Here is a 24,465-nt window from a genome sequence, read left to right on the forward strand (position 1 = left end):
GGCCCTTGTTCTTTTGTGTCAGCGGGCACAACAGGCCGCCTGCCAATGTGGTGTCTTGCTTTTAACTGAGTGCTTTCAATTCTCATCAATTTAGCCCAATTAAAGCGTCCTGCCTGCACCGAGAGCATTTTAGAGCCACGTTACAAACGCACTCTTTTCAATTAAGCCAAAAGAGAAAGATCCTGGTTTCACTGCTGCACCCATTTCTCGGTTTGCTTCCATATATACGGTGTACTCCACACATTACAAATAAAACAGAATTGCATGTTTTGACTTTAGTTTTGATGATAATGCCGCTGAGTTTCTAACATCTTTAAAATTCTTCTGAAATCCTTGTTTGTAAAATAATCCACTTTAAATAAAGGATTTTAATTTTCCTAATTGTATTATTTTTAATCAGGTTTGTCCTGTCTTTTTTCTGTTTGTCTTATTTACTGCAAAGCTGCATTGCAACAAAGCAAAATTGTGAAAACACTATAGAAATCAATTTGAATTGTGCGCACAATACAGTACATTGCCCGCAGAAATCCAAGGCAGTCGTGCATGTTAGCAACGTACAACATTTACAAAATTTCAATATTTCAAATCAATATATTTGAAATATGCACGATATTAAAACAAATATATTTGTAAGAAAGCTTTCTGGATTTGGATTATGATTGGTCAAACGCAACAGTCAGATTTTTTTTAATGATGTCATGATCCTGTCCTTTCAGGTCTTTTCTAGTTTTGTGGACAGGGTCGTGAGACTCCATGTCTTTTGTGATTGTTGTGTTCTGTGTGGAAGCACATGGCCATTGTTTGGTTGCTTAGTGCCATGTGCTCTCCTGTCACGTCTCTTGGCCCCGCCCCCTCGTTTCCACGTCTATCTTCCCGTTAGTGTTTCATTCCCCACACCTGCCCATTGTCATTATCCCTCGTTAATATTCACTATTTAATGCCCTTGTGTTTGCTGTCCTGTGCTGGTTAGTTCCTTCGATTTCTCTAGTTGTTAAGAGCTGCCTTGCCTTGCCTTGCCTTCTAGAGAAGCCATTCATTCAATTGTTTTTGTTTTCTGTTTTTGCCCCCTCCTGGGAAGTCTTTGTTTTGGCGTTGTTCTGTTATCTGTTATATGAAACTATCCTATAGAACTATCAGAGCTGTCTCAGTTTTGTCTATTACCCCTATTATTGTAAGATGGCATAAATATGTTTTGAAATTTTAGCACATTTCAACGCTCTAGAATCGTCACTATAATTTGGTTATTTGTCAGCCTTTCAAATTTACTGTTTGCTAAAAGATAAAGTAAGGTTTAATTGGCCGTGCATAAATTGGTTCATACTTCTTGAGTGATGATGGTGCACATCATATTTTTGATAAACTGGTTTTAATGGACCTTTGTTGTGGATCAAAACTGAGGTAATTCGCCATCCCAAAATGCAAAGGCCCCATTTTAGACATAAATACTGAAGGCTGGAATCAAAAGCAATTATCTCGTATTCAGACCATTTACTGTGTCTGTCTGTACTCAAACCTATTACATTCATCATGATGATTTAAAAACATGTTTTTTCTCTCTCATGTCTCACTGAAGTTTCAGCAGAATGTTTTAATTGGTGTTGGTCAAACTGACCTCTTCTATCCAAATAATTCCCCAATTAAGTCAAAATGTCTCTTTTACATATGTTTTTATTGCGTTAGCAGATGCGCTGAATTCAGGTCAGCCCCGAAGATGCAGTTTTGTTGGAAAAGATTTGATTTGGACAAAAGGTTACAAAGTGGTTTTATAATAGAAATCCATTCCTCTGCGAAAGAAACGAAGCATGCAGATTTATATTCTTATGTAATGATGATAATGATGATGATGCTGTTATCAGTGTCAATAAGACCTTTATTGCACTTGTTTATTTTAACGCATCTGCGGATATGCTAATGAAGAACACTGCTAGAGGATAACAATGCTAATTGTGGTTGCATATGAATGTCAGTTGTTGATGTGTTGGATTGCTTTTCATTATCTTCGCTAAACAAAACCATCTTGAGTGGGTCTCGTTTCTAAGGCACTCTGAAAAAGACCCACGGTTCAATGCCTGCTCTCAGCCTCGGGTGCATAAATTGATCCATTGTAGCGTGTGAATTAAGACTCAGCTTTTCATGTGTTTGCATTCTAACTTGTACATGTACAAAAGAGGGACAAGAGGATATTGGATGAATATTCAGGCACATCTCTGTGTTTTGGGCGAGTTTAATGCAAATGATGTTATTCTTACTGCTTACAAGCTCAAATTTGGTGGCTAGAATCCTAAATCTTTAAATTGTTTATGAATCTGAGTAAACAGATTTGGATTTGTTGTTACTGAAATGAGTGTAAATCTTACAAAAGCTGGATAACTTTCATCCAACAATCTAAAGGAAAAGTAAGAAATAATTGTTATATGTAGGTCTAATGTATACGAGTCATAAAATGTTGAAATAAAGCGGCTCTATATTAAATGGCTGCAGCAGTTTGTCTCCTATAGACACAACAGCTCATCTGTACATAAAGACAATACAAAATCTGCACTATTTTTGAGTTGTTCTATAAACACAATGAGAACTGACTTTAAACATGTAAATGCAAATAAAATGCCTAAAGCAGTTTAATCCTGAAAAACTAAGAGCCATACTGGTTTCTCTTGGTTTGATGGTTTCAGGAGGTTTTGAGCAAGGAACTCCTTTTTACACTCAGACAAATCTTCCTACATTGTTTCCCTATGTGTTCATATAATCATATGTGTTTCTGCATAAAGAGCTCTTAATTAATTAATGTAACCACACATTTACACTGTTGCACCATAAATATAACCCAAGTTTCTCTTATTATTTTTCTATATGATTAAACTTAAACACTTTCTTTAGACCTGTGTACATCTAAAGTATCGTTTTCAAATGTATTGTACGGTACAAATCATCTGCCTTCCATCTGCAGTCTCGTCTTCCTCCACACGGGGGCAGTCAGACAACGACATTGGTGCAGAATGGTATGCTGGTAACGTAACAATTTTTTTTGGTGGTTAAAATGTTTGTTTTTATTACCTATAGGGCTAAACGCAATTTTAAAACATTTAGGCCAAATAAAGACGATTATAAACAAAATGAGTCATACAAATAAAATATTTAATTTGTTTTAAGATAGCTTTTGATAGTGTCCATATATTGATAGTCAATTTTGAATACAGGTTTGGAGCAAGTAGTTTTTGTGTCTATGAATTTAGCTAGCATGATTGACAAATTAATTGTGTAATATTTTCCTTTAGTAGCCTAAGAAAACCAACTACAATGCAGCATTAACAGACGTGCCACATGTGTTTAAGTCAATAATGTCTATTAAATCATGTTTAGATAAACAGAGAATTAAATCAAGAATGCACTTTTTGTATGTTTGCCCATTTGTGTACGTGCATTGTAGAGCTACTTACAAAATAAATAATTAGAACTAATAACATAGGCTATTGGCTGGTAATATTCTTTACTGTACCTGACATGCCGGTCAGCTTCATATCATATATCTTTAAATTCGACTTTAGACTAGCTGTCTGTTTTCTGATTGGCTTATCGAGCAAAGTGCAAAATGAGTTATGGTCAATATATATATGAAGATTAAAAAGAAACATGACATCTTCAGCTCTTACTTGTAACATCATATAACACAACCCATTTGAATACTAGAGAACCTCTTTCCTCTATAGGGTAGGATAAAGACTTTCTTTTGCATCAATTTGTAAACGTTGAGAATATTATCATTTTGATTTGATCATATAGGCACTTTATGACTTCAAAAGATTGCAGATTTCTGCATCGGAGTAAATGAGTTGTATTGAGGCATCTTCATCTCGCATAAATGTCTGTGGATTAGGTGCCTGTGTCCACGGACATCTGACAAGAGGTTCTGTTAATGAATATGCCTCTGGTTTCATGTATGCCTTGAGCTGAAGAGAAGCACAACTGCATTTCCATCATGACTTAAACAGCTCTTGAGGCAATCAGCTGAATACTTATCTCCATATATTGCCATATGGCACTCATTTGAAAGGGAAAAGAGGTGCAGAAATCTCACCATGTGTAGAGGAATTAATAAATAAACTTGTATTTGCCAATGCCAAATAATTCTATTTATATAATAACACTCAAATGGTCTGACAATAAATTATAAAACTTGAGAAAATTAAGTGTAAAATGTATATATTTGGTATAGTGTTGACAACATTGTTGTTGTTTTTTATTGCAAATTATTTTTTATTTATAATCCAGAATGCAGTTCTCCTGAATTGCATATATTATAGTTATTTTTATCGTTTATTAAATAAAATGGTCTGACTCTAAATAACTTCGTCAAGTTTTAAGCCCAACTGCACAAATAAATAGGCGTAATATTAGAGATTAATAACATTACAAACAAACATAAAGTTGCCTTTTCCTTTTATATTATTATTTACTGTTTTCTGGCAGTAAGTATAAGTATTCTTTTCTTTTCTTTATAATTTACTTAAAATGATTATTTCCTTTGTTATTTCTCATTGTACTGTTCATGTTTACGGCGGTTATGGGTAGAAGGGATACAGCTACCTCCACTGGGCATGCGCACTTCAATACCGCATAATTTTGGTCTCGCTGACAACAGTTAATTACTTTTTTTTTATTGTAAGGTTTTAGGTTTAGGTTTGGGATAGGTTTTAGCTAATGTAATTTATTGTAATTTATGGGGATATTTTGCATCACGTCCGTGCGTAGCTGTATCCCTTCTAACCACAACCGTTTACGGCACCAAATATAATGTTTTATTTTATTATCGCCAAGGGTAAATAAAAAAGTTTAGTAATCATACATTTCAAGCAAGAGTACAGATTCAATACATTCGCCAAAAATAATGTTCCCGTCAGCTATCGCGGCGCTGCTACGTAATTTCCGGACGACCCGGAAGTGGCAAGCTGTTTGGTATCATACACGAGCGTCTGCGTGCCATTTGCTTAGCCTGAGTCAACTTTCTGCGTGTTTCGCTGTTTTTAATCGTTTTTAAAGTTGGTTTTTGCTTTGAAAGTGTGATATTTTACGGGAGATGGGAGTCCCCGCGTTTTTCCGCTGGTTGAGTCGGAAATATCCGTCAATAATAGTTCACTGTCTCGAGGAGAAGGTGAGACGCTTATTTCCTCAGCAAATTTGCTTTTAATTGATTTCACCGTTAATACATTTATACGTTTATTAATTTCATTAAAACCAGCTTCACTTTAGCTCTGTTTTCTCTCAGAAGATAATATACGGTCGTTTTTTATCTTTCTCTTTTTTTCACTGTTCGTTTGTTTGTTTGAGGTAAATTGAATTGTACCAATGCATTATGTAAATGAGTAGCTGTGTGGCTTTGTCTTAAACCTCTTGAGAACTGCATTCATCTAGTAAACAGCATTCATGTGGAGCCCTAAACGAGCTGTTAACTAGCATTTCCTAGCAAGTTATGATTATTCACATGATAAACGATTTTCTGCAAATATGATGCAAAGACGTGCTTCATAAAAAAATCATTTTCTGATTGTGATGATGCTGGATTCTCTTTGTAGAAGCTCCAGAATTTTTCTCTCCCAAATGACCTGTCGTCTTATTTGTCGTTTTCAGGCTAAAGAGTACAATGGAATTAAAATTCCTGTGGATACCAGCAAACCCAACCCAAATGAAGTGGAGCTTGACAACTTGTATCTAGACATGAATGGAATCATTCACCCGTGCACACACCCGGAAGACAAGTGAGTCCCTCTAATGATCTTCATTAATGATATAAAAATGAAATGACATTCAATTAAAAAAATGTTTCCCGTCCTGCAGGCCAGCACCAAAAAACGAGGATGAAATGATGGTTGCCATTTTCGAATACATCGACAGGTTGTTTAACATCGTTCGACCTAGACGAGTTCTATACATGGCAATCGATGGTGTGGTATGTATTGTAACATCTTTAACGTCTAAACATTTAAACTAAAAATATCAGTGCACGCTTAAAGCATGCAAACTAAAGTTGACACTGAGTGACCGTGTTTCTGGTCTGTAACGCTTAATATTTCCAGGCTCCTCGTGCCAAAATGAACCAGCAGCGATCAAGACGTTTCCGGGCGTCTAAAGAAGGTGTGGAGCTCGTGGAAGAAAAAGAGAAAATGCGAGAGGAAGTTATTCAGAGAGGTGAGAGGGGACCTTCGGTTAAACAACGGAAAATTAGTTTCTGATTTAAAACTTTCCTTTTAACGGCATCTTTAATGGTTGAAGCTATCTGAAATGTTCATCTTCTCAGTTGCATCGTTTTTTCCTCTCTGTTTTTAGGAGGTTACCTGCCACCTGATGAGATAAAAGAGCGTTTTGACAGTAACTGCATCACTCCAGTAAGTGTGTCTAATATGTCTAGCTTTATGTCTTCTGAGAGCTGCTTATTCAGTGCTCACAACAATCCCCAACCTGATGTAAATTATCAGTAGTTGTATTTCAACATGGTTAATGATGTATTATTTCTGTCTTTAACATCAGCTGTAAAATCTGCTGACAGTCCTTTTAATGCACGATGCACACCGTCTGTTTCTAAATCAAGCAATGGTTTTTAACATCAAGATTTTTCTCTGTTTTGTTCACAGGGCACAGAGTTTATGGATAATTTGGCCAAGTGTTTGAGATATTACGTTGCAGACAGACTGACCAATGACCCTGGATGGAGTAATATCACGGTAGGTCATACAAGTCCTCGGTTCAGCTGTTAAACTTCTGTTGCACAGTAAAATGAAAACGGATCTTTCCTGTAGGTGTTTTTGTCAGATGCCAGTGTACCCGGCGAAGGAGAACACAAGATTATGGATTTCATCAGAAGACAGAGAGGTAAACTTGTGCAAACTCTTGTTGTTTAGAAATCGTGTCCTTTATACCGATTCGATTGTCTTATTAGAGTCTGTTTTAAAATGTTCCAGAAAAACTCATGTGTGTGGTGTTTTGATCTCTTTCAGCTCAGCCGAACCACGACCCAAACACGCATCACTGTCTCTGTGGAGCTGATGGTAACTTTTAAAATGTTGTAGGCAAACCAAAAAAGCATCATGCATCGTATTAGTTTGGGCACAGACACTTAAATAAAAAATCTGAAATTTATGAAGCACATCTTAAAGTAGTAATAAACGATCCTTTATTGCTCTCCAGCTGATTTGATCATGTTGGGTTTGGCGACCCATGAGCCCAACTTCACCATTATAAGAGAGGAATTTAAACCCAATAAACCCAGACCCTGTGCCCTGTGTGGCCAGATGGGCCACGAGATTAAAGACTGTCAGGGTCTGGCCCGAGAGAAACAGGGCGAGGTAAGAGCGACACGCACCCTCTCATCCTTTCCATCCACCCGAAGCTCGGCCTCTGCAGTCTGTGACCCAATCTTGTGTTTTCTCTCTCAGCATGATGAATTTGCCGACACAATTCCAGTATCTGAGCAGGAGTTCATCTTCATCCGTCTGTCTGTGTTACGAGAGGTATTTTCTGTTAAATCTTGTGTGTTCGTTTATCTGTTGTTTGTGTATCCTGACCTGCTGTATCGTACTTTATCTTTCTGGTTGCTAGATACTGTATATAATATATAATAATGCAAAGTAATCTTCTATGAACGTGTTGTTTGTTACAAGTTTAACAAGAGATGATGTGATCAATCTAACGATGTATATTATTAATGTCACCTTTTGGATTCTAAAAAAGACTTGGATACAAAGTTTCAATCCTCAATAGAGCCCTCAACATAAAATTCACTTTGTCTGATGTATAATATGTGCTGTTTCTCTGCAGTATCTGGAGAGGGAGTTGACAATGGCCAGCCTTCCATTCCCCTACGATTTCGAGCGGAGTGTCGACGACTGGGTGTTCATGTGCTTCTTTGTAGGAAATGACTTCCTGCCCCACTTACCGTCTCTTGAGATCAGGCACGCGCACGGACCGCACTCATTCTCCTGTCGTTTCTGTGCGTTCTGCTCTCCATTCTGACTGTCTTGTGTCTGTCTCTACACAGAGAGGGCGCCATCGATCGACTGGTTGGCATCTACAAAGACGTTGTGCACAAAACTGGGGTGAATACTTGTGCCTGCATATTCATGCTGTGTGTTTGTATGTCATAATGAATCCGTCTGAAGCCGCTGTAAATTTGAGAACACGTCAAATGTTTCGCGTATGTATATTTGCTTGCCAATGTTGGAGGAGTTGTCAGTGGCAAAATATTCTTTTTGCCCCTTAATGATGTAGTTACAGACACTTACCAGCAGGGGCTGACCAGGCCATTTTAACCAGCCGAACCTTGACCTCTCTGACCACATTCTTTTCTCAAAATCCAAGGATTCAATGGTTTTCTTTTTAACATCATGACAATCGCATTATGGAATGCAAAAAAGGCCATTTTTACAGTCTGTTTTTAACTCTTTACAGGGCTACCTAACAGAGAACGGCTTCGTGAACCTGGAGCGGGTTGAGCTCATTATGCAGGCCGTCGGGGTGGCTGAGGACAACATCTTTAAAAAGCGTAAAGAAGATGAGGTCAGGCCGTGTGTTATGTGAAGGGCCTTTATTGCTCACGATCATATATGAAAATGTACAATAATGGAGTGCTGGGGGCTCACGTTGTATTTATTTTCTATAGGAGGGGTTTAAACGGAGAATGAAGGAGAAGAAGAAACGGATGAAAGTATGTTCTTTTTTTCTGTACAATCTTTTACAGGAAACAACATTGAGAGCTTTTACAATGAAATGTTAACACAGCTCATCCTTTACTGCGAGTTGATGCTTTGCACAAGGTCGTGTTATTCAGTCGACAGCAGTTGAATAGTTCGTATCTTCACCCCGCACAGACGTAATGCATTTCTAACTCGTGATTAATAATGCTGGAGGGTATATCAGTAGCTTTGTTTCTGTCTGATGTATGCATATTTTGCCATTCAACAGTTTAGGTCACACACTCACTTAGTAATATTTTCACAATAATAGTAATAGTAAAAAGCATACAAATAATAATGATAGAATGACGCACATGTAACTTGGAGAATTATGTTGTGAATAAAAGACAATCCACAAAATTATGAACATTTAATTGTTTTATAACAATGTATAATTAGTTAAATTTCATATGCACGTTATTTTCTCGTGAGGTTAAACAAAGCGACATCTTCATGTTGTCTGAGAGGTGGAAATAAATTAAAAAAAATGTAATAATCTAGTTCTATATAAAATCTAGTAATAAAGAGCAATGTGTACGATTCATATTTATTAAACAAAAACTGCTGCACAGAGACTTAAAAGGATTTTTTAATCAAATCACTAAATTGGACAGTGTGGCCTGTCTCAAAAATAAAATGTTTTTGTTTGTAAAATCAGTTGTAAAACATCTGTTTGAAAGATGTCATGTGCAAGAATCACAAGAATCCTAAACCTACTCTAATAAAACACATATCACCATTTGTAAAACGGTAGTGTTTTAAAAAATGTATAAAACAAGATGTGTCTGAATCCTGTGAAAGTGAACAAGCGGCATGTTTTTGGTGTTAAATCTGTAATCTCTTCTCAGGGGGGTCAGGGTCCAGCGTTTGTTCCCTACGGTCAGTTCGCACCTCAGGCTCTGGGTGGCCGAGGCAGATCGATGCCGGTGCAGAACGCCCGACAGTCAGCGTATGAGATGAGGATGCAGGGGAACAGAGACAACCGCAACCAGGTGCAGTAGCGTCTTCAGTTCTATAGTGTCATATTTCTCAGTCCTCCAGTTTCTTGCTGGGTTTTTTTTTCCACTTGGTTTAAACCGTCAGCTGTGTTTGTGTGCTTTCCAGGAAGCAGCGCAGTCTTTGAGGGCCATGATGAGAAATGGAAAGGCATGTAGTTTGCTTTGTTCTGCATTTGCTTGCAGGAGAACTAACATAGTCTCATGCTATTTGGCCATTTTGTGTTTTCAAAACCCATTAACGAAAGTCTTTGTAATAAAAGAACGAGGAAAATGTTCAATATTAAAATCATTTGGCTTTTTTTTTTTAATTAAAAACTGTATTGTGTATTGCAGACCTCTGCCGGACCCAGCGATGACGTGAACAGTCGTGGTGTGAAGCGAAAAGCCGAGGACAGTGACGAGGAACCGGAACCCGAAGATAACGTCAGGTGAAGACAAGCTCATGCTACAGGACTGCACGACAAAGCTTTTTGTCGTCTGTTGTCGTGTTGTAGCAGCACACACATAACGCAACCAAATCAAATGCACCAACTTCACTTTGGTCAAGTTGAAGTCACAACCAGCACCAAAAAACATCTTTTAAAAAAAAAAAGTTTTAAAAAGCTTTCATGACGATCCACCAGCAGTGGAGTAGAATGCTTTTTATGTTGCTTTTATCTAGACACGCGTTCTGTGACTATAAGACTGCTTCCTGATTCATGCGTCCTCTTGCAATTAACAAGACAAACTTTTTCTAATGCCGTCTGAATCGATTGGGTTCAATTGGTATTCGTGGAGGTTTCCCGTGCGTCCCTGATGAGACGCTGTAGAGGTTACACCGCACAGATGCTTCTCGTCCACGATTATGTGAGCAGAATTTCTAAAGCGCGTCGAAACGTCCTAAGGTGGAGAATAAGTTTCTCTTCGCCTCTTAACGGAGCTGGAGTCACACGGGGCACTTCTCAAAGGCGTGCATGTGCATAGACGTGAGCCTTGTTTCTGTTTAATGTATTCAGGACAAGACTAACATAAATGTGTTTCGCAGGTTATGGGAGGATGGTTGGAAACAGCGTTATTACAAAACGAAATTCGACGTGGACGAGACTGATGACGAGTTTCGGAAGAAAGTGGTGATGTCGTACGTTGAGGGCCTGTGCTGGGTGCTCAGGTATTATTATCAGGTGAGTCACATGTACACACCTTTGACTGACTTTTGCGTTTGGAGGGCGCGAGTGTGAACATCATTCCCCGTTCTGATGAAAGCAAGCGACCCTGCATAATCTCTTTATCGTAAATCATTTCCGACAGCTTTGTGTTCTGTTTGCCGCCGTAATGCAGGTCTTGATCTTCCGCTTTAGATTCAGTCATTAGAGTCGTGTTCTCTTCAGTAGATCTCGGGCTGATTAGAGATCAGTGTAGAGGGATTTGTCTGCAGTAATTGCAGCTTTCTGTATGCACAGCCTGCGATCTCGCCGCGCGCTCGGCAGATAAGAGCGTCCCGCGGGGATGGGACTGATTCTCTCTGCTGCGTCAGGCGTGTTTCTTGCCTTCTGCCTCATATTCACGGATTGACACACAAGCGCGCTGGAATGATAGATGGAGGGGCATTGTTGTGAAGTGCGTGCGGGTGTCAGATCTCAACGTGGCTGTTTATTTACCCACACGAGTGTTGTTTCTGTTGCAACTTTGACAGATGTAGAGACTTGATGTGTGCGACAATTGTTTTCCATTTAAAGATTGTTTATGTTCTAGAGTTCAGAGATCTCCCAAGTCAAATCTCTCTTTAGGGTTTTTTTAAAGCAACCTAAACGGTCTGATCTCTCTGTCATCCGGAGTGTAAATACTGCGTAGTAAATGTCACATTAAATGTGTAAGTGTGACGGCTAATGGACGTCTCCAAAATGACTTGGTCTTTCTGTAATCGATGTTTGTGAGGCATGACGGATGCTCTGAATGTGACTCTTGTGTTTTTAATCTCGCAGGGATGTGCGTCCTGGAAGTGGTATTTTCCCTTTCATTACGCCCCATTCGCCTCTGACTTCAAAGACATCAAGGGAATGTTCTCAGACTTCGAGAAAGACACCAAGCCGGTAATTTAACAAACGCTGGGGGACGCTACCTCTGCTCTGTTAATAGATAGTAATAATACACTTGTTGATATGTTGACTGGTGATTTATCACGGCTGTTTGCTCTTATTTCTTCCTCCGTAGTTCAAGCCTTTGGAGCAGCTGATGGGAGTTTTTCCTGCGGCCAGTGGAAACTTCTTGCCGACATCATGGAGAGCCCTGATGACAGACCCTGTGCGTAACCGCTGTTATTACATTTGTAATTCATTTAGGCCTGTTTACACAGACACGGCTTAGCTTAAGCAAGGACTAAGCCTAAATTGAATTAAGATATTTGTCGCTTTTTAAAAATGCCTTCGAAGAATACATTACTTGTGTGCATTTTGAGACAAAACAATGGGACTGACATATTTTAAGATATTTCTGGGCAAGTTGTATTGAGTTAAGACAGGTCACGCATTCATTTTAGTCTGGGACTAGCTTTAAGCCTCGTCTGTGAAACCGGGCCATAATGAATTGGTGCACTTGGCAGTTTTTTGTATTTGTTAGACGTACTTAAAGTACCCATAAAATCAAAGGTGAAGTTTCTTTGAACTAATGTGATCCAAAACATTGACAAAATTCACATTTTGAATCTGTAAGTGTTCCAAACTCTTTTCACGTTATCGGCGATTTTTGACATCATTCTGCCCTCCAGCTTCTCATCCAATTAGGCCTTGGACCGAATACCGGTTTCAAGGTATACTGCGGTTTGAACGAGTCACGGTTTTAGAACCACTAAAAATTTTTCTTGCTTAAAAATAAAATAGATCATGCTCAAATTGGACTGGGCAATACAGCTGAAAAAAGTATCATCAATATCGATTATTGTTATTATATTATATTATATTATTGATACATTTTAATAGCCTTTATTAAGACAAGTAGACAATGTGGTTTGAATTTGACTGCTATATTAATCACACTTTCCCAATTTTTAACAGAATTTCTGTTGTGTTTTGGTAATAAGTAGACTTATTATAACTTATTAATATAATATTTTAGGTTACTGTCACTTAAAGAGCTAGTACAACATAAGCCACTGATTATGTGAACCTTGTTTGTTTTTGGCATAATCTTGTGTGCATTTTACAGCTAAATAGCTAATAAGACGCAAAAGAGAACTTTGTTCTATAGCTGTGCTGTGTCTGTGTGCATGCGCGTCGGGCTCATATGTCAGAAGAAACGTCTGCGAGTCAAATCGCTTGAAAGTTTAAACGGGCACAACTTAAAAATGCATGCAAATAATAGTTGTGATGATGAATAACTGCCATGTCTGTGAAAGAGATGTATTCGCTGTTAAACAGTGCATGTGAATGTGTGTCGCGATGCGTGGACGTGTCCGCGCAGCACGAGTAATTCAGACTTGCAGATTGCATACGCAGACTGTTGATCCAGTGAATGCGCATGCCACAAAACTTCATGTCTATACACGTTAATTTTGGAGCGAACGTTTTTTCTATCGTTATTGATAAAGGTGCATCGTCGATACATATCGTTTTATCGCCCAGTTCAATGGGAAAAAGCCTTTTTCTTTACACAGACATTTCAACGAACACATTTTAAAGCTGTAATTGTAACACCCTCACACAGTTAAAGCGTCATATTTTGGTTTCAGGTTATCATATCGTCAATCTCATACTGGCCCATGCCTACATCCAATTTTTGTATAAAATATTCAAACTGAAACCTCTCTAGTATCTAGAGAATCTTGCCCGTTTCTCAATTCCAAGAACACAAAGAACGGTCTTTGCGAGGCAACCTCGGGAGAACGAACTTGGATGGACACGCCGCAGTGACATCTTGGACTTCAAGCGGATTCCGTAGGCGATGCATCCTTGATATCGAGAACACATCCGGTACTTTCATGCGTTCTTGTGTTCTTGATCATTGGAACCGGACTTTGATGTTTATAGATGACGTAGAGCGAGAACACGAGGACACAAGGCCGCTGAAGAACATAGAGAAACGGCCCTTGTGTGTCCTCAACTCCTTGCAGTTGGCTGGAGCAACTCGTTATGTCCCGCCCTAATTTCCTGTTTCAGAGGAAGTTACGTCAATGTATTAAACCAAGCTACAGATTTCAAGTCACTTCAGTTTTTCTCTTCTGATGGTGGTCTTTTGTCTGTTACAGGAATCTTCTATCATTGACTTCTACCCTGATGACTTTGCCATCGATCTGAATGGAAAGAAGTACGCCTGGCAGGGTAACCAGTCAACGTTACATTCTTAAAACACTTCTGACTTTTTCTTTTCTACTCTTTCTTTCCTTTCCAATTGCTTCCATTGTTTACCTCATTTGTAAGTCACTTTGGATAAAAGCGCCTGCTAAATGTAAATGTAAAACGGCTCCATTCCTCTTTATACAACTTTTTGAGGGATAATTTGCTCTTGTTGTCTTTTCAGGTGTCGCCTTGTTGCCGTTTGTAGATGAGCGGAGGTTGCGAGCAGCGTTGGATGACGTTTATCCAGATCTGACTGAAGAAGAAAGTAAGAGGAGACCTACTTTGATCGCCAATGAACACATATTGCTGAATATTAGAGTTTTCTGGCGAACATTCGTTTGGTGGTGCGATCGGTCTCGTCGTGTGTTTGCGGTTTGAAGTGAGTTGCTGTGTTGTGACATGACGTCTGCTGGTTGTTTCAGATCGGCGGAACAGTTTGGGAAGTGACGTGGTGTTTGTGGGCAAATCCCACCCACTGTGTGACTTCATTCGGGAACTGTACCTTGCAGAATCTCATGAGGTACAGACTGATTTATCTCTTCTTCTGTAAAACTATTAACGCACAGACAAACACAAAAGACAAAACACGTATCGCGTCGTGGTGTTTCTGTAGCTCAGTTGTAGAGCACCTAAAGCTCTTATGTGAAAACGGTTTGAGAGATCCAAACTTTTCCAATCGTCTCTTTCCTCAAGGTCACTGAGATCCCTGCAGAACTTTGCCATGGAATCCAAGGTATATTAAATCTAGATGACGACCCTATTCTACCAGATAAGTAAGGAGACAACATTCATCTCTGTGTCTTGATGCGGTTTTGTGTCTTGCCGTTACCTTTGTCGTGTCTGCGGAGACACTCGAGACTAAAGCTTAACACGGCATCTGTTCTGTGGTTTTTCTTTAGACCGGTGCAGTCGCCCATCCCGATGTTGAGAGACAACACCAGCAACTCTGCCATTGGGTAAGAGTCACTCTTAAAACTTTTCTGATGTGACGGATAGGGCTGGAACGATTAATTGAGCAACTTGAATACAAAAAATCATAGAGGCAAAAAGCTTTGTTCAATCCATTTGACTACAGTACACACGGAGCACTGCGTTTCCCCACGGACCGTTATTACTGACGCACACAGCCCGCTAAACTCTAGACATGTCTAGAACATTGTGCTTGGTACGTTCCTTATCTTTAAACCGAACTTTTAGGAGTTCAATTTATTAAGTTTGCTCTGAGAGTTTATTTCAGGACATTTTACTGAGTGAAGCTATCAAACACACACTAAAAAATAAGCGTCTTCCGACGACCTGCTAAGATTAACTACAGTAGTTTTATGTGGACAAATATATTACTCTTTAATAGTTAAAAATAAAAAACAGAACTTTGAAAATTAAAACTAATTTAGGTAAACTAAATGCATCACGCATGAGCTGAAGTTAGTTGTTTACCTTTGAAATTATTATTTCTATTTTTATGTTTCTTTCTATAATATTTGTATTATATTGCATTGTGAATGTAACACGGCAATGGAATGTACTAAATGGGTTTAGTTTTCACAGATATTAATGTGTGCAATTTCGACAATAAAAATGTAAATTTTTCTAAAAATGAAACAAATTAGTTGTTCATTTTAAGAGACATGTGTTATTTTCTCTTGTATATTCAGTATTGCGCTTTAATAGAGAAATGTACTTATTATCCGATAATCAATGGAATAATTGGTAGAATACTCGATTACTAAAATAATCGATAGCTACAGCTCTAATGATGGATCAGATATTTTTTTAAATAAAATTAGTTCACAAAATGTTGGTAGATTTTGACTTGGTGGTGTTAAGGTATGATCAGATTAACAATAGTCAAATAACTATATAAAACTGTAATTGTATGTTATTAACAGTCTATGACTCATTTATATTTGACAAGCGTATAGTTTCAGTCAATATTTTCTTTTTTATTATTTTATCATATCTTGGTTGTAGAGACGGACCATTTCCAAGAAGTGAAACTGTACGTTTCTAGTCTCGGACCTTGAAACCTCGACCATGTTCTGCTTATATTTTCTGGTTTCTCGTGCTGTTTGGCCTTCTGAGATGTAATGTAAATAGCTTTTAGAAATGAAAGATAGAGAATTCTATTGTACCGCTTTCCTGCATACAGAACACAAGCCGCTCTGCGCTGAATAACTAAGCATCGTTCTTTAAGTTTGTTTACTAATGTTTAATACCTGCGCTGTCTGTTTGTTAGGATCAAATTCAAGGATCCGCAGTATGAAGCGAGTTATGTCTTCAGGGCTGTTGTGTTGCCAGGTGCAAAGTAAGAACTGCATCTTATATCACAGACATTATACCGGACAAACATATCATTCTAGTTTTTCATTGAATTTGTGCTTTTTATTTCAGGATGCCTAACAAGGTTTTGAAACCAGGAGACTGGGAACAGAGTAACCGCGGTCCATGGAGACCTCAACTCGGCTTTAACCCGAACCGCCAGCAAGCCCACCTGGACCAATCGGGTTTCAGAAAGCTGAAGTAAGCTTCGAGTTCTTCTTTTTCTAATACAATCAGGCTGAATATTTGCATTTTATTGTTGGTGAAGCGTAGAATGTTGAAGGAAACGTTAAATTAGTGCAAAAGCGGCTGATTAAACATCTGGTGAATGATAAGAGAGAAATTATGCACGGTGTTCAGGAAAGGAGTTATATGCAGTTTAATGCCCCCCAAAGACCTAATTTCCTAATGAAAGCTGTTATCGGCTTTGATTGTATGGAGCAGACAGGTGTTGGTAGACTAAAAAAGCACTTAACCGAAGTTAAAATAAGTTAACCGAACAAAAAACGACTGCTGACTGTTTTAAAGTGTTTAATGCGGTTGCTTAAGTTTGTCTTATTTTTTATTTCCAGTCACCATGTGGGCAGAAATCAAGGACCCGGTCTGTTTGGATCCGGTCCACCTCGCGGGGGTCATCATGGGGGCAGACAGTACAGCAATGCCCCGCCCCCCAGAAACTATCAAGGAAACTACGGTTCATCACAGAGAGGCAATTATTCCTCCCAATGTGAGTTTTACACTTTTCACAGACATGTTTTGGGGTTTTTATTACATATTAAAAAATTCAGTACGTCACCATTTGTGTGGACATGAATAATCGTGCGACTTGATGAGGAGATGGCAATAAGGTTGATCTCTAAATACTGGACAGTGAATCGATATTTTTGCGCTTGCTTTTCTGAGTTGTCAGTTCGGTTATCAGTTATTCTTGCTTTTAAATGGCTCTTTTTTAATATTCTTTCAAGTAATAACAGTAAAAGCCTCTCTCTACGGTGTTGGTCTAGGCCCATCTCTCGGTTCACTTCAGTAGTTTGGTGACTGAGAGATCGGAGTCAGTAAATCGAGCATCTGTCCACAGACGTGCGTTCTCCTCCGTGCTGCTCTCCACGCTCACTTTGATGTGCCAATTTGCAAGTTGATGAATAATCTCATCTGTGGGCGAGTGGAGCCGCCCTGCAGCCACTTGATGCAAATGGAGGTTCGGGGTTGGCGTTGATCACAGCGGCTCTTCACTGGCCCGTGTGCCGCGGCCCGATGCTGAAGCCTCCAATTAAACGTACAGCCCACTAACCGTCCCGAACGGGCCTACTGTTTCTTTGAATGAGGCAATCAAAGAAAATATTCAGGAGTTTTCGAAACGGCAATTCACCAATTTCAATGTAATGTCTGAGGTTTCATTTGCATTTTTTAGCCTCACGGTTGTGTAAAGGGCTAAAATGATCAGTTTCCTTAAGATGGTAATAATTCTGCTTGTTTCGCTTCTGGTGGTTTACTGAGTTAAAGGAAAAGTTCATCTCAAAATCAAAATTGTGTTATTTTTTACTCACCCACATGACGTTCAACAAGTTTTAAGACCTCCCGTCGTCTTAGGAACACAAATAAAGATATTTTAGGGACATCCGAGAGATTTCCAGGCCTCCTCATAGACATCATGGTTATAGTTGTTGTCAAGGTTCAGAAAAGTACTAAAGACATCGTTAAATTGGTCGATCTGCTCACAATGGCTTAACTGAATTTATTTGAAGCGACGAGAATACTTTGTGTGAAAAACAAACCAAAAGAACGACTTTAATGGATATATTCTCCTCTGTCTTGTCAGTCTAGGGTGCGCGTTCACACTTCGACGCATGCGCATTCGGTGGGGGCAGACGCCGGCGTTGTGACTTACAACCCGGAAGCACAACTGTGTTTACATGCAGACGCACGCTGTTTATAAGCTGATCTTCGCAAAATGTCTGATGATTTCGATATTGAGGAAGACTTGCACTTTTTTGCCCAACTGTACAAACCGAATGCGCATGCGTCAAAGTGCTCTCGTGAACGCTCACCATAGACTAATCGATATATTCTCCTCTGTCTTGTCAAAGTCGTTATTTTGGTTTGTTTTTCGCACAAAGTATTGTCGTCGCTTCAAAAAATTCAATTGAGCCACTATGAGCGGATGGACCAATTTAACATTGTCTTTAGTACTTTTCGTTTATAAAAGATCGATGATGTTGAAAGCCAGATGTTTTTGTGAGTCAAAGATTAAAATTTTCACTATGTTTCCCAAAAACACACTGCTGAACCAGCCAACTCTTATTTGGCATGAAATGTCGTTTATATTTTTTGTTTTAATGAATTGCTTGATGGCTAATTTGAAAAATTCTTCGATCTCATTTTAACATTCTTGTTTGAACTTTCGCACTAGCGATGCTTCTGGTTTGGGGTGGACCTTCATGCTTGTGTTTGGGTTTTTTTAACAATCGTACGTAACACTCTTTTCTCTACAATTCACGTCGTACAGTTTCGTACGAAATCACTGCCTCAAAATATTTACGTTGTCCAGTGAGATCAGGTTGGGAGATTTTCAATGTGTTAACTTTAGTATGTTTTCCCAAGTCTTTCGATTTGCTGATGAATCGCACGTCAAATTTGTTTTTTAAGCGAATTGTTGGCTAATTCCTAAAAGTTCGTAATTTGAATAAATTTCTACTGTTTTGATGTTTTTTGGACACTTTCATTCTAGAAAGAGTTAACACTGCACAGGTTTTCTCGTTTCATGTTTTACGTTGACAATACGTCGAGTATTGACTGATGCGGTTGCCGTTTTTTAAACAGCTTTTTCTTTAGTCCAGAGGTTGTTTATGGTATATAATGGTAACTTGTGCCCTCTGTCATCAGTGGTGTCTGTGGTCGGCGGGGTGTCAAATCCTCATTAACTTTCTCCAGCTCACCGTTTCTCTCTCTTTGCCTCCTGCGGTGCGAGATCAATGCGGAGCTCCAGAGACGCGCTGAACTCTTTTGTTAACTCTAATCAAAACAGCTGGCGGTAAAGGACCTACTGGTATATTACAGTCCTACGGTCTTCATTCTTTGGATATTGATAAGCTGTGTTGTAGAGGTCCATTACAGACTCATTACAGAGTTCCGGGTCCATCTGTGTGTGCGTCAGTGCTCGGCGAGGACGTAATCCCTGCGTTAAGATAATGAGAATGGCATTTGCTGTTGTGTTTTAATGCGTAATCCTATTTGGGCTTTGTGTCAACTGGCTTTAACGTCCCAACATTCAGTGTGTGGACAGTGGCCGGTGTTTATTAAGAGGTGAATGAATTGGCTGTAATTTCTTCTTTGGTTTGGCGGGATGTGAGATGAGCAGGGATGAATTAGAGACTGATAATGGGTGTGTAAGTGGGTGGTCCGGCCGTTCTTTCTCTCTCCGGTCATTAGATCACACACTGAGGTGTTTATTGGGTGCAGAATTAAATGTCTGCTGTATCTGACAGCATCTGTTGCGTAATGACGGTTACAGCGGAAAATAATTTGATGGAGGTCTATGGAGCAAGGCATTAAAATACACACAATATACACACAAAAATGACATGTTGCGAAGCCTTCTTTCATGACCCGTGTATATGATGATGTGTGTATTTGTTTACCTTTTCAGCCCAGTTTCTTTTTAGAGATGCCAAAGGACAATGCAAATTTTATTGCGTGATGCAACAGAAATAAAAGCTTGTTTCTTTTAGCCTCTTTCGCGTGCACTTGCCATACATACACTTTTAAACTAAGATTGCACTATATAATAAAATATCCAAATATGACCAATGTGCGTATCGCAACAGATTGGATTTTTTATGTGCTCGGATAGTAAAACATGGCTGTTATTTTCAGAAATTGTTGTGATGCTTATTTTTCTTAGAAGAAAGTTTGCAAATGCATTTAAATCTTTCAATTTATTTGACAAATTTAAAGTGTTATCATATCGCGTTGTTTAACACGTTATTGCACGTTTTCTTCAATATCGTGCAGCCGTATTGCAAATGCAAGTTTTGATAGATTTTTCATTGTACAAAACGATTTTCAGTGATAATCAAGTCTGTCCAATGTCAAAATGATTGTAACATCACAAATGTGCATATTGCAGTATGTGTATTGCAATGGTTTGCAACAATGCAACTTTGCCCTTAAACATGGCTGTACACTTTCAGAAGTTGAAGTGATGCTTTTATTCCCAGAAAGAATGTGCAATGTATGTTGATTATAATTTCCATTTCAGGATCTTAAAGCATTGTCTGTGATTCGCAGTATTGTGTAGTCCTATTGCGAGCTCGAGTTTGTATGATTTTACACATTGGGGAAATGTTTCCAAATTGTTTTCTGTGATAATTGCGTCTGTCACGCATTTTGAACCCGAAACGTTTCTTTCAAAGCGGCGAAATCCCATCGGCTCCCAAATGCCGAATCGTTCTTTTTCTTCTCGTAATGTCTTCACCTTCAAGCCCACATTTGTAAACGACAGCTTTTTTCTTTTCGGCCGAAGTTCTGGTCTTTGTCCCCCTCTTCTCTGCTCCAGCCCCTACAAAACAAACAGCTCGGGCCCTGCAGCTGGTGATCACCTTGGCAACGGTGGATTGGAAAGAAGCTGCTCGCTACTTTTTTAAAGTCTGTCTTTGTGAAGGACCTGCAGCGCTGGAACCTAGAGCACTTGAGCTCGCCACAGCGCCGGCTGATGAATGCTTGTTTCATTTAGCACGGCAAGAAATGCAAATGTGCCACTTTTGACATCCCCCCTTCCATTCCCTCTCAGCTCTAAATCCCGTTCATATTACTGAACAACACAATTCAGTTCATCTCACAAACCTGCGTTCCCTACAGTGAGACGCAGATACAAATTGGGTCAATGAATTGCGTTTAGTTTATTTTGGAGACCATTTGTCACGCAAAACGCTTCTTTAATGAATTGATGGATAAAAAATGAAACTACCACTTGGATGGAGAAAAAAAACCTCATTTTAGATTTATAGATTCTAGTGTTCTAGATTCTATTTCCATGATGTTTTGTGACGTAACCAGAGCATCCTTGTCTGGTTGCTAAGGTGTTCTAGCGTTGTTGCTAGGGCCAAAGTGAAAACGGTCCTCTGTGTTGTTTTGGATATTTAAGTCTCGGCTGTTTTAGTTTTATTTTCCACCCAGTAAAAATATCGGAAATGTGTGTCTCCTCATAATTCACGTCTCTAGCACAAACATGGAACGAGTCGCGTGTTGAACAGTAAAATCTTACGGTTTGGAATGCGTTTTACAATCTTAATCCGATATAAAACAAAACACTGTCGACCTGTAACTCATTTGTCTTTTTCACTTTCTTTAGATTCCAGTCAGTCCGGGATGAGTCAACCACCAAGAGCAGCAAACCCATCACAATATTCCTGGTAAGACTGAGCGTGTTCGGTCCTATTGGTGTGTAGATTGTCAATATTACGCTGTAAATGTCTGAAACACGCATACAGGGACACGTGAACGATAATAAGGAATGTCCAGTCGATAAAAGACCACGTCACCTCTCTTCCTCTCCGTCCGGATTCGGACACATGTTTCTGATGTTCTTCATGTGGGGGCCGGACTGGATTGAGTTTGTGTGCAAACCAAACAAATGTTCTCTTAAAGAGTTCTGCAGGGCTTAATGAGGCAGCACTAATGCTGTTGGGCTTCAGTTTTTCTTGTGTACAGGGGCCACCGGGGGCCGCACAGACCCGCCATTGATTCTGGCTCCAGACCACTTCAGAGACTAATCAGCTTCTTTTGGTTCAAGTTTTCAGGCCCGGGAGCCCATTGTGGCCCTGTGTCACCTTAGGTCAGTAGTTATTAGAGCCTAGTTTCTTTAACCGATCAGGAGCGGCTGAATGAAACGCACAAGGAACCAGAAGGATTACGGATTCCTCAGGAAGATTGTGACCTGTTTCAGTAATGAGGGATGCTGATCTGTCCGACGCTCTCGTCTTTATAAACCCACAGATGTGAGGATGGTGACCTGCGGCTACATAGGCAAGCACGTGACGAGGGCGTGAAACTCCTGCACAAACGGTGGAACTAACTGCTTTTGTTCCTGAAAAAGAAATCTTGCTGCTTTGTCGTCTTAATTTGAGTCTCGTTTCATATGATCCATCGGGGTGCATGAAACAAGATGTCGTCATGTAGAAAGTTATTAAATTATATAGTTATATTTTGGACATTTTTATGGTTAAAGGGGATAGTTTGCCCCAAAAAATAAAAACACAGTTGTTTAAAATGTTTTGTTTTTTGTAAAATGTTTTTTTAAGTGGAACACAAAAAGAGATATTTTGAGAAATGTCAATGGGGGCCAATGTTATTTGGTTACCAACGTTATTCAAAATATATTTTGGGTGTTCTGCAGAAAAAAGAAAGGTTTAAAAAAGTGCATGAATTCCTAATGTACCTTTTTTGGGTGAACTTTCTATTTAATTGATTTTTCAGATGTGTCTTTATTATTGTGCTCATCTTTTAAATAATATCCGGTCATGCTTTTCCGTCACTTTTAATGTAATGGTGCAATTCAAATGTGTTGAGAAAGTTTTTTGTTTATGTACTTTCACTGTTTATTTATTTGGAAACTGTCTAGTGCACAATCCTGTTGGGACTAAAGGTCCACCTCACGTTTTAAACGTAGGTGACATCCCAAGAAGTTCCTGAAGCTGATACGTCTAAAGCGTGTTTGTGCGTAATGTTTGCTCTGATCTGATCTGATCTCACAGGAATCAGCAGGGTGCTCATGGATGGAATCGGTCCGTGCAGTCTCAGCCCGCTGCATACCAACAGAACCAACAGAGGGGCCAGGGAGGCTGGAGGCCCCCCCACAATCAACAGGGCAGCATGAGAGGTGGACCACAGCAGGTCTGACAACCTTCACACTTTTTGTTCCAGCAACGTGTGATTCTTATTTTGTGAGCGTTGTGTTTTTTGGATTTGGAGGAAAATATGTGTGGCTCACGGATGCTTTTTTGTGTTTTAGGGGGGTAATTCTGGACAGGGTTACTCATTACCTCCACCATCCAGACGTTACGACTGGAACCCTTAACCTCCCCTGGAAGCGCTTCTGAGGCTTTTTTTTTATTAAAGGAACATTGTCTTTTTTGGGCTCATGATTTGTAAAGTTTATCTTGTTTTACTGACATAAATTGTTCTTATGTACCGATTTTTAAGAATATGCCTGTAAAATCTACGTAAAACCCACAAGATGCAAGACTTGCCTTTGTTTGATGTCTTTACTGTGAGAAACTCATTCAGATCCGATGTTCAAATCATTAGATCTATTTATAAACTCGTAATTCATAGCTGTGGCCTGCCAGGTCACTTTTAGTATTTTAATGTTGAGTTGAATATTCATTGCGTACTCGGTGTCAATTATAGATGCAGATCGACATTTTGAGTCTGATTTAAAATGAGTCTTGAATTAATTTAGATCAGGCAATAATGGAGTCGAATGGAATGTAGGAGAGAGAATCCGCTTTAACGTTAAAGCTGCAGTCCAAGCAATTACGCGTGGATTCTATTTTGGGTGCAATTATTTCATTCGATTGGAGTAAAATAAGGTGTAATTGAGCAACGAAAAAATAAAGGTCAATCCACGCTTACATTCTTTATATTATTTTTAACCATAAGAATAACCCAGGAAACAAACGAAAAATGCACGTTTAAAAAATTAATTTGTGCAATAAATCATGCCAAGAAAAATATTTGTTGTTGTTTGTTAAAATGTTGAGAATTTGGGTGTCACAAAATTGCCAGAAATGTTTGATGTTACATTTAAATCGAATACAAGGGAATTATAATAAGAAAACTTACAAAATCATGTTTTGCCCAACCACTGTGTTTTTAAATGTTCTACCCTCTTATTCGTTGATTTTTTTTATCTTAATATGCTTTTGTATTTGGCCTGTCGCTCAACATAATTTTGCTTTACTCTGTGTCCAACTTGTGAGAAATAAAAAAAGCTTTTCCACTTAAATTGGTTTATTGTCAAATTCGCATGAGCTGCATATCTCGTATATTTGTAGCATTCATAATTTTTCCGTTTAAACTTGCAAAAGACTTCAAGAAAACATTCTTCGTCCAGTG

At 39.0% G+C, this 24,465-nt stretch overlaps 1 protein-coding gene across 2 annotated transcripts; it reads left to right on the plus strand.

Moving 5' to 3' along the window:
* Nucleotides 1-4,937: 4,937 nt before the first annotated feature.
* xrn2 (5'-3' exoribonuclease 2) lies at nt 4,938-24,355 on the plus strand. 2 transcript variants are annotated; one of them, XM_057352851.1, is made up of 31 exons: nt 4,938-5,149; nt 5,626-5,753; nt 5,833-5,944; nt 6,072-6,183; nt 6,322-6,380; nt 6,627-6,716; nt 6,792-6,864; nt 6,990-7,040; nt 7,180-7,337; nt 7,428-7,502; nt 7,810-7,943; nt 8,030-8,087; nt 8,440-8,547; nt 8,651-8,695; nt 9,572-9,715; nt 9,828-9,869; nt 10,055-10,149; nt 10,746-10,881; nt 11,683-11,790; nt 11,912-12,001; nt 13,941-14,013; nt 14,213-14,296; nt 14,454-14,551; nt 14,725-14,804; nt 14,931-14,987; nt 16,268-16,336; nt 16,423-16,551; nt 16,923-17,077; nt 21,701-21,761; nt 23,103-23,241; nt 23,360-24,355. In XM_057352851.1, the coding sequence occupies exons 1-31, from the start codon at nt 5,075-5,077 to the stop codon at nt 23,423-23,425; spliced, it is 2,904 nt and encodes a 967-aa protein (XP_057208834.1). In that variant the 5' UTR covers nt 4,938-5,074; the 3' UTR covers nt 23,426-24,355. The 2 variants fall into 2 exon arrangements, with proteins under 2 accessions (XP_057208834.1, XP_057208835.1); XM_057352852.1 differs by lacking the exon at nt 9,828-9,869.
* The last annotated feature ends 110 nt before the right edge of the window (nt 24,356-24,465 follow it).

This window comes from Triplophysa rosa, linkage group LG15 (assembly GCF_024868665.1).
Source record: "Triplophysa rosa linkage group LG15, Trosa_1v2, whole genome shotgun sequence".
NCBI lineage: Eukaryota > Metazoa > Chordata > Actinopteri > Cypriniformes > Nemacheilidae > Triplophysa > Triplophysa rosa.

Coding starts and splice junctions, on each gene's coding strand:
- xrn2 (XM_057352851.1), top strand. CDS start 5,075: ATGGGAGTCCCCGCGTTTTTCCGCTGGTTGAGTCGGAAATATCCGTCA. Junction 14,805..14,930: donor GACCCTATTCTACCAGATAA/GTAAGGAGACAA, acceptor GTTTTTCTTTAG/ACCGGTGCAGTCGCCCATCC. Junction 17,078..21,700: donor AGGCAATTATTCCTCCCAAT/GTGAGTTTTACA, acceptor CACTTTCTTTAG/ATTCCAGTCAGTCCGGGATG.